This window comes from Oryctolagus cuniculus, chromosome 6, assembly GCF_051225735.1.
Source record: "Oryctolagus cuniculus isolate XC-2025 breed Fujian yellow rabbit chromosome 6, ASM5122573v1, whole genome shotgun sequence".
NCBI lineage: Eukaryota > Metazoa > Chordata > Mammalia > Lagomorpha > Leporidae > Oryctolagus > Oryctolagus cuniculus.
The window spans coordinates 133,669,002-133,685,274 of NC_142872.1; the positions used below are offsets into that span (position 1 = coordinate 133,669,002).

A 16,273-nucleotide genomic window follows, 5' to 3' on the forward strand; every position below is an offset into this window, starting at 1 on the left:
CACAGGACCCCACTCTTAGTTTTAATGTGTGCTGCAGTTCTCTTGAAACTGCCAGTGTTTGAAAGAGGGGCTTGTTCGTTTATACTGGCCCCACAAGATACATAGGTGATCCTACTTGTTCAATCTACATTCTCCAGAGATGAACTGTCTGAGAGAAAGAATGGTATTTTCATGTCCAGTTTGGTACATGGATTAGCAAAACATTAGAATCAGTTTAAATGTGCCTGAAATGCAACATGGGTTCTCATGTAGGTGGTAGGAACCCAAGTTCTTGAGTCATTTTCTCTTGCCACCAAGTGTGCATTAGCTAGAAGTTGAAATTGGAAGTGGAACCAAGACTCTAAATTAGGTACTCCTATATGGAATGGAACGTAGGCATCTCAAGCAATGGTTTAAACACTGTACAAATAATCAACTCTCTAAATTTTAAAATAGTAAAATAGTCTTTAAATATTTGTTTTTGATAATTTTAAGAATGCCTCCATCTTTATTGATGACAGTAACATAAAATTACATGAATGTCTATCACAGATTGTATTTAGACTATAAAACCTTTTAAGTTATATTTTACTTTTTATTTAGTTTTTCATTAATTTTAACATTCAATATACTTTGTACATAAAATTTTAAGAATATTATAATTCCTTCCTCTCATCCCCTCCATCTCTCCCTCCCTCCCATTCTCTTTCCCTCTCCCTTTCTTTCTTTAGTTTTTGAGATAATACATTTTCAATTTACATTATGGTAAAAAGGCCTAGTGCTTCATCAAATAAGATGTTTAACAAGTAAAAAGCAAAAAGGGCTGGCACCTCGGCTCAATAGGCTAATCCTCTGCCTGCGACACCAGCACGACACCCCGGGTTCTAGTCCCAGTCGGGGCGCCGGATTCTGTCCCGGTTGCTCCTCTTCCAGGCCAGCTCTCTGCTATGGCCCGGGAGTACAGTGGAGGATGGCCCAGGTCCTTGGGCCCTGCACCCCATGGGAGACCAGGAGAAGCACCTGGCTCCTGGCTTCAGATCAGTGCAATGCGCCGGCAGAAGCGCGCCGGCCATGGTGGCCGTTGGAGGGTGAACCAACAGCAAAGGAAGACCTTTCTCTCTGTCTCTCTCTCTCACTGTCCACTCTGCCTGTCAAAAAAAAAAAGGCAAAAAGACCCTAGTTTTTTGGGAATACAGGCAATGGTTGTAAACAGTAATTGAATGGAAAAATGACCATTTCATCAGCATACAGTAAATTTTAAAATAATCACAGGTCATTAAATCTATAGTAATATAACATTATTTTATTTTTAAAGATTTATTTATTTGAAAGTCAGAGTTATAGAGAAGGAGAGGCAAAGAAATAGAGAGAGAGAGATCTTTCATCTGCTGGTTCGCTCCCTAAATGGTTGCAATGGACAGGTCTGCACCAGGCCAGAGCCAGGAGCTAGGAGCTTCTTCCTGGTCTCCCACGTGGCACGGGGACCCAAGTACTTGGGCCATCTTCCACTGCTTTCCCAGGCTCATTAGCAGGGAGCTAGATTAGAACTGGAAAAGCTAGGACTCCAACCAGCACCCATATGGGAGGCTGGCAGTGCAGGTGGCAGCTTTACCTGCTATGCCACAGTGCTGGCCCCTAGTACAACATTCTTAACCATTGGTTTGACAAACGTATAAAACAAAGTTTTACAAAACTGTACTTGTGGCTATATTGATACACATGGGCATTTCTTTATCTTTTTATTATTTATTTTTAAAACTTTATCTTCCACATATAAAGGAGAATATGGGGTATTTGTCTTTGTAGGTCTGGCTTATTTCAATCAATATGTCTTCCAATTGTGTCCATTTTGCTGCAAATTGTAGAATTTCATTCTTTTTATAACTGAATAATCCATTGTGTAAACACACTACATTTTCTTTATCCATTCATCTGATGGACACCTTGGTTGGTTCCAAATTTTGGCTGTTGTGAACAGTGCTGCAGATATCCCCTTTGATACACTGTGTTCAAGTCTTTTGGGTATATACCAGTAGTGAGATTACTGGAGGATATGGAAAGTCTGTTTCTAGTTTTTTTAAGAAATCTCTATACTGTTTTCCACAGTGGCTACACAAAGTTACATTCACTTTAATTGTTGAGTAAGTGTTCTCCTTTCTCCATATCCTCGCCATCATTTGTTTTTCTCTCTTTTGGATTTTAGCCATTCTGAAGGGAGAGGTAAATTATGTTTTAAATTTCTAAGAAAAGACGTAAAATTCAGTGAATTCTGAAAACCGATGATGGTTGAACATAAAGACAAGTCATTCAAGAAATATAACTTGGGGATAGCTTTGGGGCAAACACAGTTCATCCAACCCTGCAAATCACATTGCGCCACCTGGGGGTGTTAGCAAACAACAAATCTTCCCTGGAGGGGGCCTTTTGAGAGGCAAATCCCAAAATAAATATGCGATAATGAGTGATGAATTGACTTCCAGCACTTTGGCAGAATGTTTTCTTCACAACTCTATTGTAGCACTTTGTATCCCAAGTGCACAAGTGCCTGGGCAGCTCTGTTTCCATCACTAAATCTTGTGCTGCTTGAAGGCAAGGGCCTTGTGTTTTCCCTGTGCCCTCCCTCCCGGCATATAACATAAAATCTGGCATATTAGTGATGTTACATGAGTGTTTTAAGAATGCATAAAAAATGTGCCAAGTCAGGACTTACTTAATGTGCATCACATTATTTGACATTTATTGTTAAATAGGCTTTATAAATGTATAAATTAAGCAGATGAAAGAGACATGATTTCAATTTAATTAGGATAGCCAGTGAGTCCTGGAGAAAACATATCCATCAGACTTTTTCACAAACCACTGATCACAATTTCAGATTCAGTTATTATTGAACAATATTAATTATGGGTATAAAGAGAATTGTGGAACTCAGATAAATTCAGTCACTCAGCCTATGCATAAATAAATATATATATATCACCATAACTCACTGCAGAAATATTAGTTAGCATATGCAAACCACTATGCTAAGTGATCTAGAAAAACAATCATTTAAACCCAAGAGCCCTATCTTCAGAGAATTTGTAACCTAATTACAAACGTGAATGCTTCAGTGTAGCAAGAAGAGTGACCAACCATTGTTTATAGAGTCTAGACTAAATTCAACAAAGCTTAAACTTTGTTCAACCTTCAGCTACACTCATTTCTCTGCAGTTTTCTATTAAATCATCCAAGGTCCACATGGAATCACAGGGTGAGTTTTTCCCCAAAATTATTCTGGGATGTGTTTGGATTGGCATTTGAGCACCAGTTTTTTTCTCTGACTGTAAATCAAAGAAATAATCATTTCTAAATAGATTCAGGCCCAAATACCTTCAGTACAGCCTAAGTATATATCCAGCAGGCAGAATGTCATATATTTTAGTTCATTTTGACAAAATACTGTTTAAACATCTAGAAGATGTTTTAAAGCAAACTGTTTCATCACTAAACTCAATCAGTATTGAAAAACAAAAAAATTATATAATCTGAGAAAGTATATTTAATAATTGGTGCCAATTTTTAGATGGTGGTCTTTTGAATTTTCTAAATTTCCTAATTAGGGTACAGAAAATTTAATGACAAAGAACTACACACAGGCACCTAATTACAGTGGAGTACCACTGATACTGAGAAGTTAAAGAGAGGGTAACTAGCATACCATCCATTTTGTCTGTTGTTATTCCACAAAACACATCAGAGTTCAAAACTATAAGATGAAACACATTCAGCCAGCCTATTTTCAAAAGCTCAACAGTCTGTGTTTTGGAAATGCACTAATTTAAATTTAAAGACACATATTTAATGTTTCCCCTTTGTAGGTTTTCAGCAGCATACACACATGGAGTCACCATCTGTTTTCAGGCTGGTTCATTACCAATTCATGCCCCTGCTCTGTATTATCAGATCAAGAGGGTGGACATAAATTTGGCCACCTGGGCACTGGTGTCATTAACGTGCACTCCAGCCGCACACTCATAAAGTGGTTTTGCTTGGAGCTGTGACTTGGTGGTGCTTCCTTTTCCCATTTGATCAAGATTTTCTCAGTAAGCTCTTAATAATGTAACTGCAGAACAAGAAACTAAAGAACACAAAGGACTTTCAGGAATATTTTATCTCTAAGTCCAGAAGAAAATCATCTGTGTCAGGGAACAGTGAGAGGAGAGAGGAGAAAAAGACAGGGCTACACAACAGACACAGAATCACATAGGGTTCTGTACATGTTGCTGCATGAATAGGCATATGAAAGAGTTCAGGGCATTCAACCTGATTCTGACTGTGATTCAGGATGGCAATCTATAGCTCTTCCACCTACGTCACTTAGTTCATCATAGAATTAAGGCATCACCTTTAAAACATATGTTTTACTTCCCTAATTAAAACTTTAGCTGACCCTGTGTCACTTTGCAAACTACCTGGAATTGAGAGCTGATGTGATAAATTATGAAGTCCATTAAAACAGATAAATTGGCTTGATTAGTTTTTACTACCCCTTTTAAACATTGAGCAAAAAACACAGAAGCACAATTATCTTGGAAAAATAAGAGGGAGCAATTTATGACATAACAATCATATCTTTTAGAGAAATCTAATGTAATTGAAGAATCTTACTAGTAATATAAAAATTCTCCCCCTTGACACAAAAACTTTTTTCTCCAGTTTCTGGGTTGAGTCAGATTCTAGTAATCATAAAAATTGGGAAGAACATATTGGACCATTAACATAATCCTTTCAGTTAGCCATTTACTGACCAGCTACTGAATCCATAATTTTGTGGAAGAAAAAGATATTATACAGAGTACGAGTGATCACTTCAAATGGTTTCAGTCTAGTTAGTGAAGCAGGAAATATAAGTTGTAACTTTATTTAAAAGGGTTATTAGGTAAAACATTGTATTCACTGTAGAAATTCAGAGGGAGGTATCAGTGGTACGTCAGAGAAGGCAGGCCACACCTAGAGGAGGTGATGGTTCATCCTTATGTATTAACTTTGCTGGAGCTGCCATCACAGAAGACCATAAGCTGGGAAGCTGCAAACACAGGAATCTGTTTATCATGCTTCTGTAGGCTGCAAAACCAAGGTCAAGGTATCAGCAGAAGCCTTTCCCCTCCCTTTGTGGGTAGCCATCTTCTTGTTGCATTCTCACATGGCATTTCTCCTGGGCACCCACCCTCTCTTCCTTCTCTTACGTGCTCACCTTATGATGTCATTTATCCCCAAGTGCTATTTCAAAGGCTCCATCTCCAAAGATAATCACATTATGAATTAGGGCTTTGGGAGGGTCAAATTCAGCCCATGATAGATGGCATTTGGACTAGGCTGTTCTGTGAGCAGGATGATCCATGATATGACATGAGAAAACGCAGTAGCAGATTCATTATCATCACTATTCCCATTTCAAAGCTTGCCTATATCTTTTGCAGAGTAGTCATAAGGAAAAAACCTATGGCGATCATGTGCTTCTTGGGCCATATAATATTATACATGTGAAATTGAGAAAGTTTGACAATAAATTATTGTATTACCACTTTCAGAATACCTGTCCATCTCTTGTCCAAATGAGACACTTCATTAAAAGAAGAGGTTATGGTTCTAATTCTAAGTTTGCAGGCAAATATCCTTTTGACTTTTTCTGCTTTTCTGTAACTATTGATCAGGTTTCAGTTAATATGAAATATAATTATATAACATAGTTGTTTATCCCAAGTAAAAACACACTGAAAAGCGGCATTCCACAGGATGTAAGTCTACATCAAGGTAATTAATAACCCAGAATCTCCATGACTTACTACAATAAATATTTTTTGCTCAGGCAAAGTCTGATTTAGCTTGGGCAACCACTCAAGGCAACTGTTTTCCATACAGTGACTCAGAGACTCACGTTGCTTTCACCTTGTGGCTCTGCCTTTGTGGTCACAGCCAAGAGAGAAAAGAAATCATGGTAAAATATACACCAGCACTCAAGTGCCCCAGCCCTGAAGTGACACACGTAAATCCTATCCAAAATTCCATTGATTAAAATCAGTCCCAAGAAACCATAAAACTTCAAGAAGATTGAGAAATGGAATTCTTCTCAATGGCCAGAAGGGAGAGAACCGGATGTGATAAGTCCTGGAAGTCTCCGCCACACAAGAGAGCACAAACTCAGGAGAAGCATATGTGATGGGGAAAAGGATCAGGGACATATTTATTGAATAAAAATAAAACTAGAATGCAGGTTCTTCAAACTTTAGTTGTCTTATTTTATACAGTAGACCTTTTAGAAAGTACTTTTGCCACTCTTTTACTTTCCAGTTAAATGCCATGATTGTTTGTGCATGTGCAAGACCTCACTCTGTTCAAACATGTATGCTCTCACATCAGAGAGCTACTACCAGAGGACCTCAATAATTACAAGTTTAAAAAAATCCTCACTGTTGAAAATTACAAACCCAAGGACCTTTAATTCACAGAATGGTTTGTTGTTCACTTGATATAGTTTATTAAATTTGAAAGAAATAAAGGAAAATTCTTTGTACAGTCATTGAGATAATTATTTCATCATAAATGTAGATGAAATTGGTAGGTGATATGGTAACCTGAAATTAAGTATCATTATCACATTTATGGCAAGAGTGGTTTCCAAAGTTTTTAAGCATTGACTTATTTTAAGTTCTTTCTACAATGAAACCATTTTCAAGAAGATTATAAACTGTTGGTCAGTTTTTTTCTTGGAGAGTATACAGTAAGTAAATGGATTTGAGAAGAGTAAACTGTCAATGATATTTTAGTCCTAAGACAAAGGGCAAGAGGACTTTGCACGTCTCGATTCCTAGTCCTTGGCCACTCAAAGTGTCTACCAGCTCCAGGATTCCTCCCCTACATGTAAACTTTTTATTTTTTTAAAATATTTATTTATTTGAAAGTCAGAGTTACACAGGGAGAGAAGGAGAGGCAGAGAGACAAAGGTCTTCCATTCACTGGTTCACTCTTGGGCCATCTTCTTCTGCTTTCCCAGGCCATAGCAGAGAGCTGGATCAGAAGTGGAGCAGCCAGGACTTGAACGGGCACCCATATGGGATGCTGGCACTGCAGGTGGCGGCTTTACTCCCTAAGCCACAGTGCCGCCCCCCACCCCCTGTAAACATTTTACTCGCCACTTTGATGATTTCTCATCCTCTGGTTGGTGGCTAAGGTTCGAGAGCCCCTAAGTCTGTTCTCTCCCCTTGAATATTCTTCCCCTGATCATCCTCTTAAGTTCCAAAGTTTAAGTGCATCGATACACTCATACCTCTTACAAAATTATATCTTTAGCCCTGAACCTTTCCCTCAACCTCAGATTTATATGCAACTGCCTTCCTGATTTCTACACACAGATATCTAACAGATACATTAAATTTAGCAAGTAAAAAAGGACTTTATTTTCCAGCATTTTCTAATTTTCTCTATGTCCCCTACCCTGTTCCTTAGAACAAGAAACTTATGGGATATCTTCGGTTTCCTTTCTTCCTTTACCCCATGTGGAACTCACAGGCAAATCTTATGATTTCTTCTACCAAAATATGTCCTGAATCTACCCATGTATCTCCGTTATTACCATCCACCAACCCACACCACATGGATCTCATCTGATCAGTATACTAACTTGATAACTTGTCTCTCTGCTTTCTCTCTGAAAACCCACCTTCTACACAGCAGCCCAAGTAATAGTGCATAGGAGTCAGAGCACATCACGCCCTGCTTAGAAACACTCCAGAGATTCTCCAAGCTCACAGACTAACCTCTGGGCTGCCATTGCAGTCTTGTGGCCCTTCACAACCTCACCTTTGATTATTCCTGCTCACTCACTGATCTCAAGCTCCTCCTGACTACACTCTCGTCACTCCCCCTTTCAGGTGGGATTTTGGTCATCCTAACCCCATGTGTACCTTAGTACTTATTTCCTGTGACGGATTTTTTTTCCTGGATTTCTGAATACCTATAATTCAGACTTCATGCCAAAGAATATACCCAGAGATGCCTGCCTTGATGTTCCTGCCATTATCACATGTTCTGTCTTTGTTGTAGAAGGGCTCAAGAAAACAGAAAACATTAGTCTAAAATTCGCCCAGCAGCCAAAATGAACAAGCCAGACAATTAGCATAGTGCAGTCACTATTTAAAAGGCTTTGCTTTTAAAAGATACTCAATGAATACCACGTTTTCATAGACTATGACAGAAAATGGGAGTCAAACTCTATTAAGGAAAGGCACAAAGGTAATAGGGGACACAGTTAAGGAATTATGGATCCTGGAATGCAGTGAAGGAGCTGGTATTCAAAATATTTTAAAGAGTAGTTTTCCTGTCTGTATTTAAAATGAGTCCAGGACATTAATTCATGTAGATGAAGGCTTCAAGAACTAGGGTATAGGCTGGCGCTGCAGCTCACTAGGCTAATCCTCCACCTGCGGCGCCGGCACCCCGGGTTCTAGTCCTTATTGGGGTGCTGGTTCTGTCCTGGTTGCTCCTCTTCCAGTCCAGCTCTCTGCTGTGGTCCTGGAAGGCACTGGAGGATGGCCCAGGTCCTTGGGCCCTGCACCCACATGGGAGACCAGGAGGAAGCACTTGGCTCCTGGCTTTGGATTGGCACAGTGTGCAGGCTGTAGCGGCCATTAGGGGAGTGAACCAATGGGAGGAAGACCTTTCTCTCTAACTCTGCCTGTAAAAAAGAAAAAAAAAGGGGGGGGTATAGTATACCACTGAAACATACTGCAGAAAAAACACAAGTACTGATTTGTAAAGCTAGAAGATGAAGCATGTGGTTCTCTGATTAGAACGCAGGGACTAGGATACGCTAGAAGGTAGTGAAGATGTTTATATCCCTTAAGTTTTAGAAGAAAATTTATGCAAAAAAAATTTTGCTTTTTGGGTTTCTTATTTTTCATTTTCTTGAAATACAAAGTGAGGGGGCAGATGAGAGGGAGGGAGGGGGTAACTGATCTTCCATCTACTAGTTTACTCCCCAAATGCCCATAACAGCTAGGGCGTGGCCCAGCTGTTACAAAGATAGTGCATAAACCAGCAAGGTATCATCTCAGGCCAATGCTGGTTTGAGTCCCAGCTGCTTCACTTCCAATCCAGCTCCCTGCTAATGGCCTGGGAAAGAAACAGAAGATGGTCCAAGTGCTTGGGCCCCTGGACCTGGTAGAAGTTCTGGGCTCCTGGTAGAAGTTCTGGGCTCCTGGTTTCTGCCTGGCCCAGGCCCTGTCATGGTATTTGGAGAATGAACTAATAGATGGCAGATCTCTCTCTCTCTCTCTCTCTGCTGTTCAAATAGATATCTTCTAGGCACCAGCAAATCCAGTTGCAAGCTCAATCTGCAGAGCCATTTATTTTGGTATAGCTAATAAGCTGGTAATTCTACATTTTTAATGGTTTAAAAAAGTCATAATACATTGAAAGTATGACATTTACATTTAAATGTCCATAAATGGAATTTTATTTCAACATAGCCATGCCCATTCATTTAGGTACTGAGTGTGACTACTTTGACGCTGCAATAGTGGAGCTGAGTGTGATTGAGACCATGTAGCTAGCCCCCAAGGCCTAAAATGTTGACTCCCTGCCCTTTACAGAAAACATTTGCTGACCCTCTTCTCATAACATGTAGAAAGGTTATAAGTTAACAAGGAGAAGGGGCAGCCGGTTGGTAGACGAGAATCACATCAAAGTTGAATATGTCCTGGACAGCATGCCACCACAGCAGCTGACGCTGTAAAACCCAAGGGGCAGTCAGTTGGCAATGCCATTAGCGAACCTTACCAGCAGATACCGTGCTCCTTTCTCCCAGGGATAAGTGACTGTTCCAGTGTGACTATGTCTGATGTGTGGAAACCCAGGCCAAATAAACAGCACATCTTCCTAGACCGATTTCACCCTAAGGTTTTTTTCCCAGAGGATGCTGAACACTAGGGGCGGGGAGGGGGGCAGTAATTATGCATTTAAAAATTAGCAGCCATTTTTACTGAGAATGCAAATTCTGCATAAATTTGTATATTAATATGGAGGTTAAAATAATGCCAATTCGGTTTATAAATCCAGGGTTATGAATTTGCTTCTCTGCCTTTAAATGCACTTCAGTGGAAAGGTTATGAAAACACTGGAGGGAACACTCTGAAGAGTAGTTCTGGGTAAAGAACACTGTCGCTCTCTGGAGCATTAACTTGAACCTGGGAAGCAAAGTGTTGTAACTTCTCTGTCAACTTCAATCTGTTGGTAGTTGTTTGCTTGGAATGCCCTTGCTGGGAAGGATTCTGAATCTGTGTGTTTTGTTCAGAAGTCAAAAAAGCATGATTAACAATGTCTGGTAGAGCTGGCAGAGGTGACATGGCAGTTTGCTCTAATAATTCATCCTATATTAATATGGGGAATTTGACTCAATCTTTATACAATATACACTTTTCAGACTGTTCAATAAGGGGACTTTCAAGGGTTCATGGAAAAATGGAATTAAGGGGGCTGGTGTCATGATGAAGCAGGTTATCTGCCACCTGCAATCCCAGCATTCCATATCAGAATACCAGTTTGAGTCCCAGCTGCTCTGCTTCTGATCCAGCTCCCGGCTAATGCACCTGGGAAGACATAGAAGATGGCCCAAGTTCTTGGGCACCTCACACCCATGTAGGAGACCCAGATGGTGTTTGACTTCTGGCTTTGGCCTGGCCCAACCCAGCCATTGTGATCATTTGGGGAGTGAACTAGCAGATGGAAGTTCTGTGTCTCTCCCTCTATGTCACTCAAATTTTTTTTTAACATGGAATTAAAAGGTAATGTGGGCATAGACGTTAGACGTTAGCAGTTATGATGCCTACATAACCAGCTCCCAATTCCAGTTTCCTGCTATGCCACTCTGGGAGACAGTGTTGATGACACAGGTAACTGGGCCCCTACTATACACACGGAAGACACGGATTGGGTTCATGGCTCTCATCTTCAACCTGACCCAGCCATGGCCTCTTGGAGTATTTAGGGGAGTGAACTAGCAGACAGGCACTCTGAGATATCGTCCATTCACTGGTTCACTCCTAAACACTCACAACAGCCAGGACTGGACCAGGCCAATAGTTGAACTCCAAGCAGGACTCCCACATGGATGACAGGGGGCTGATCACTTGACCCATAGTCTGTTGTCACTCAGGATGCATTAGCAGAAAACCGAATCAAGAACAGAACAGGACTCAAGCTAGCACTCCAGAATGGGGTACAGGTGTGCCTAGCAGTGGTTTAACTCACTGTATTACAATGCTTGCCCCAACTAACTATTCACCCTTGCAGTCAATTATGACTCCATGATTTAAAGGGCATCAACCACTATGGTGAACATGCCCCCCCCCCAAGTTTACCAGAAAAGAAACCTTGAAAATTTTATAACAATTATCTCATTCCTTCAGTCTTTTCTTAATCTCCATACATTATCTGGGTAAAGAGGGTGTTTAAAGGACACTCTTATGTGAAAAAGCAAGCTGTATTCTGTAAGAAATAGGAAATGAGTCAGTGGGGCAAGTAAAGCTGGGAACAAAAATATTTAGGCATAATGGATGAGTCTAGAAGAGAGACAAAGAGGACTAGCTCCTAGAGTAAAGTGACAGAGTGCAGAGAAATGCAGGCGATCGTTCCCAGTACACTCAGAGTTTAGGGTCTAATTGGTGGAAAAGAGCGATGGAAGTAAATGATAAATACAAAGGTTTTGGTTTAATGAGGTAAGGATATTGACTACTGAACAAGGAAGGCAAGCAGCTCATTTGGAGGCCAAGTGTTGGCGATTATGCTGCTCTTTGCTAGTTTACTCATATCTACCCCTTGTTTCCCAGGAAACTCTAGCACAACACCCAGACTGCCTTGCCCACTGGCTACTGGGCTCACTCGGACAGTAGCAGACGCTGGTGGAAGACTGAAGCGGGGAGGCTGAGACACCTAGAGTATTTTCTCCTCACTTGGACTCAGGCAATCTTTCTAATAGTGAGGAGATCACAGTTCCTGACATTTTTTGTCCTTGGTTCCAGCTCCTTCTGCAGTTACTGTTCTAGTCCCAGCATTGGTTCTAACTCTAATGCGGTGGCCTTTGTGTCTGGCTTCTGGAAATTCCATTTCTTCCTGTTCGCCTCTAACTCTCGGGGCAGCAGTGGCTTCTCTGGGTTGTGTTGCTGACCTATTTTTGCTTTTACTCTTTCATCACCTCGGCAACCAATTCCTGGTGTTCGATTCCTTGTTAGGAACGCCCAGGCTTGCTTATGTCATTGACTGTGTCCCAACTGATTCAGCAGTGAATGCATATCTGTGCATATGTTGCTTATAAACTGAGTTTTGGGGAAAACTCAAATCCAGCAGATGTAAATAAATTCCTTTAAGAATAAAAGTTTAAATAATGTCTAGAAATCAAGCAATGGATTGAAGGGTACCAATACTCTCCTAATATTCTACTTTGTTAAAGAATCAATATGTGGCCAGCGCCGCGGCTCACTAAGCTAATCCTCCGCCTTGCGGCACCGGCACACCGGGTTCTAGTCCCTGCCGGGGCGCCGGATTCTGTCCCGGTTGCCCCTCTTCCATTCCAGCTCTCTGCTGTGGCCAGGGAGTGCAGTGGAGGATGGCCCAAGTCCTGGGCCCTGCACCCCATGGGAGACCAGGAGAAGCAGCTGGCTCCTGGCTTCAGATCAGCGCGGTGTGCCAGCCGCAGCGCGCCAGCAATGGCGGCCATTGGAGGGTGAACCAACGGCAAAGGAAGACCTTTCTCTCTGTCTCTCTCTCTCACTGTCCACTCTGCCTGTAAAAAATAAAAAAAAAAAAAGGTGATAACTACTTGTGGTTTTCAGTATGTACTATTGCTGCTTTACTGTTCTTTAAATATTTTACGAAATTTAGACCTTAAAACACCACCCTATATATTCACTGTTCAATTTAGTCAAAACACATCCCTATAGGCAGATAACACTGTGAGCCCCATTTTACAGATAAGGAAATTGAGACTGGAGAGATTAAATTACTTGCCCTAGGCAAACTGACTCTAAACTAGTTAGTATCCTAGATATTGCTACTAAGGTCAGTTTTCAAATTTTTTTAAAGAACCATTATTTGGGGGTAAAATTATTAAAATTCTCATTTTTGTCCCCGTATGTATGTCTTTGGTAAAAAGAAAATCTTCACAAAATGTAATTTTGAAATTTTTTAATGCACAAAAAGAACATCCCAGAAACAGAACAGGTGCTGACTTAACAATGAAGCACTCTATAAAGCAGAGCCCTCCCCACTCAGTCAATAGGAATACACTGTAAATAGACATGAAAGAGGTGAACACTTCAGGACTAAATGCCAGCCCTGCAGTTGTATACTACATTCACATATGGCTTATTATCTCCTAGGGACAGTATTTCCACTGTGATGTATATGACAGTTACATTTACTGGTAAGATGCTTTTGACTCAAACGTCTAACAAAAACGCTAAAGAGGTAGTTTTGCCAATGCAAGGTGGGAGAAAAGCTTTACCTTGCTTTGGTTATTTCCTCAAAAATCAGCAAACATTGCTTTTTTCTAACTCTTCCCTTCATCAGTCAGGAAGAGAAAGATATCTTTTGAAGAAGCCAATCCATGACCCTCTAAGAACCAGTTGCCCCAAGCAGCTGTTTTTCAAACTATTGTTCTGAAAGTCACCTGGGAAGGTTCCCATTGCGGATAGGAAGGAGATTCTGTTAAGAACTGACCAGCAGTTTTAGGAATTCATCCTGGTTTGTGGCCAAATTCCATGCATAGTTTAATGAAGCCAACTTCAGGGACTCAAGAATACTGGTAGATGTCCTATCACTGAGACTTGGGGAATGTTATACATTTTTTAAAGTCAAATAAAAATTTGAACAATTCTCTAGCTGGCCCACGAAAGGGCCTCATGGGTACCTTCAAGTAACTGCACGCAATTCCTCCAGTTTCAGTCGTGTTTCGTAGACTCAGCACTTCTTCACCTCAAAGGGAACTGTCGCTTCTGAGGGCCAGTTGCCACATGCTGCTTTATTGGTGTGGGTGACACATGGAGTGGGGAAGGTCTGTCAATAAGCTTTGACACTGGGCACTGACTATGTACAAACTAGCTTATCCTAGTCTTAGAAATAAGCCCACCCACCCCCGCCCCCCCAAAAAAAAAGTTTCAAGAGGCAACAAGACACTTTTCCATTTGCAAACCTAGAACAGTTATTTACCAGGCAATGGTTAGGAACCACTAGAAACAAAGTGACATCATATTAATCAGGTCTGACTTGTTACATACAGGGAAGCATAAATATACAGTAAATAAGAGCTTTATATGTAGCCCCAGCAGAATACGTACATATTAGAGCTGCTGTGAAACTGAGCAGGCATTTCCGTAGCACATCCCCAGCTAAAAGCAGTTTCATCACTCAACAGTCTGAAGGTCACAGACGCTGGGACACCGTGGGGTAACACTAAGCAGATAGCCACATACACTTATCCTTGAAAATGCATGATGGGAGAAGCAGAGATCAAGGTGAACCATGCTTCGCCTGCCGAGCATCCTTCACATAAATAGGCACAAGTCCCTTCTCTGGTGGTGGCTGGCAGCCTCACACCTCGCAAGCACCCGTGGAGCCAGGGAGAGTCTCTCAGCACACAGCGAGCCCATCACGTGCCTGCTTCCACTGAGTCAGGCTAACAAGCTCCCGCATCAACAGTCTCCAGGTTCAGGTCAAAGCATAAATAACTCGGACACCACACCCGTGGCTCTTCCTTTCACAATGTTACTGGAAACAGGCACCGGTCACAGCAGCACGGAGGCAGGCTGTGTACCAGTGTGCAGGAGTGGAGAGTAGCTTTGTGCACCTTTGCAAAAAAAACAAAAAAAAAAAAAAAAAAAAAACAAAAAACAAAACCCACAGAAACCCAAATCCACCATCCGGGCCTTGTCCCTTACTGACTAGCTCTGTCTGTGGCGAGGAAGACACTGTGTTGCTCCTGGGCCCTTTCAATCAGCTTCCTCTTCTTCTTCTTGTTCCTCTTCTCCTTTGCTTTGGGTGTTCTCTTCCCTATAATGGGGGAAGAGAGAAATGCAAAGATGTCAGAAAAGCCTCTTTCTCTAGAAAAGAAAACACAAAACATGGTGAGTGCACAAGGCCCATCTGGAAAACATCACCTATGGAAAAAGCAGCCTCAAAGAGAAAATTGTTCACATTAATTTTGATGGAATAATAATAATTTACTAAATTGGATATGCTGTCTAAAACAGAGACTGATCTTCCTGTTACAGGGAACTGGCATATTTAAAAACCTCCCAGTGGCCTGATCAGTCTTTCAAATATCATCCTGCCACAAAAATTCTATTTATCCCCTCCTACTTTTAACAATGCTACCCTTTACTAGACATCTTTACATCTTTCTACTGCTCCACATGTCAGTGGCTCAAAAGAAAATAAGCATGTATCTACAGTAAATATACCAGAAGTTTCAAACTCCCCTCTCTCTGCCCCATGGGAGAAAAAAAAATATTGCTTTTAACAGTTTTCCCTCCATGCTCTCTACATGCCAATATATGAAATGACACATAGAGAACATTTTTTCATTTTCTACAAAAAGTCATGAGGACATTATTCATTATGAGCTTAATGGCTTCTTTACCCAAATCCCCGGGACCTGTTGTTCTTGTTACAAATGGAGAACAAGAATACCTGTTTGTTCTAGTGAAGAGGTGGTAGGCATCCTACCAAGTTATCCTATTTCCCCTCTTGGTCTTAGCCACTAGGAAGCCCAGGCCATAAGCTCCACAGTTGAGGTTTTCCTCTATGGGGAAATTTCAGATGCAGTTTTCTCTTTGCCGGGGCTCTAATTTTAGGTTGTGGATTATAGTCTGACTTTAGCAGGTCTCAACATTCTTTCCAAGTATGGCTATATAAGTTTTCAAGGATGTGTAACATGGCCTTCTAGGTTTAAAGACATACAACTCATGAGATTTTTAGGACAGAGAAGGTATTAAAAGTCTACATTTGTGAGAAGATAATACTGTCTACCCTCTGTACAGGAAGATTTTTCCTCAATGGACTAGAAAGAATCCTATTGACTATTCTTCCTCTCCTACCTCCTTTTCTTCTGATTTTACCGTGTAGTTCTATAACACTTAAGTATTCTCCTCCTATAAAATATAGCCGTTCAACATGATGGGGAACCAGTATATACAAAGAGAATATTTAGTTCTAATATATCTAACTTAGAAAATTCAATGCCCCAGACTTTTTCATTATA

At 40.9% G+C, this 16,273-nt stretch overlaps 1 protein-coding gene across 3 annotated transcripts in view; it reads right to left on the bottom strand.

The window, feature by feature from the left end:
* Positions 1 to 13,185: 13,185 nt before the first annotated feature.
* The window catches only part of RSPO2 (R-spondin 2), a 185,301-nt gene continuing 182,213 nt past the window's right edge, over positions 13,186 to 16,273 (bottom strand). For all 3 annotated transcript variants that reach the window (XM_089335585.1, XM_002710731.6, XM_008255829.5), the window contains one exon: positions 13,186 to 15,063. In XM_089335585.1, the coding sequence (XP_089191711.1) occupies positions 14,948 to 15,063 (116 nt within the window). In that variant the 3' untranslated portion in view covers positions 13,186 to 14,947. The remainder of the gene's footprint in view (positions 15,064 to 16,273) is intronic.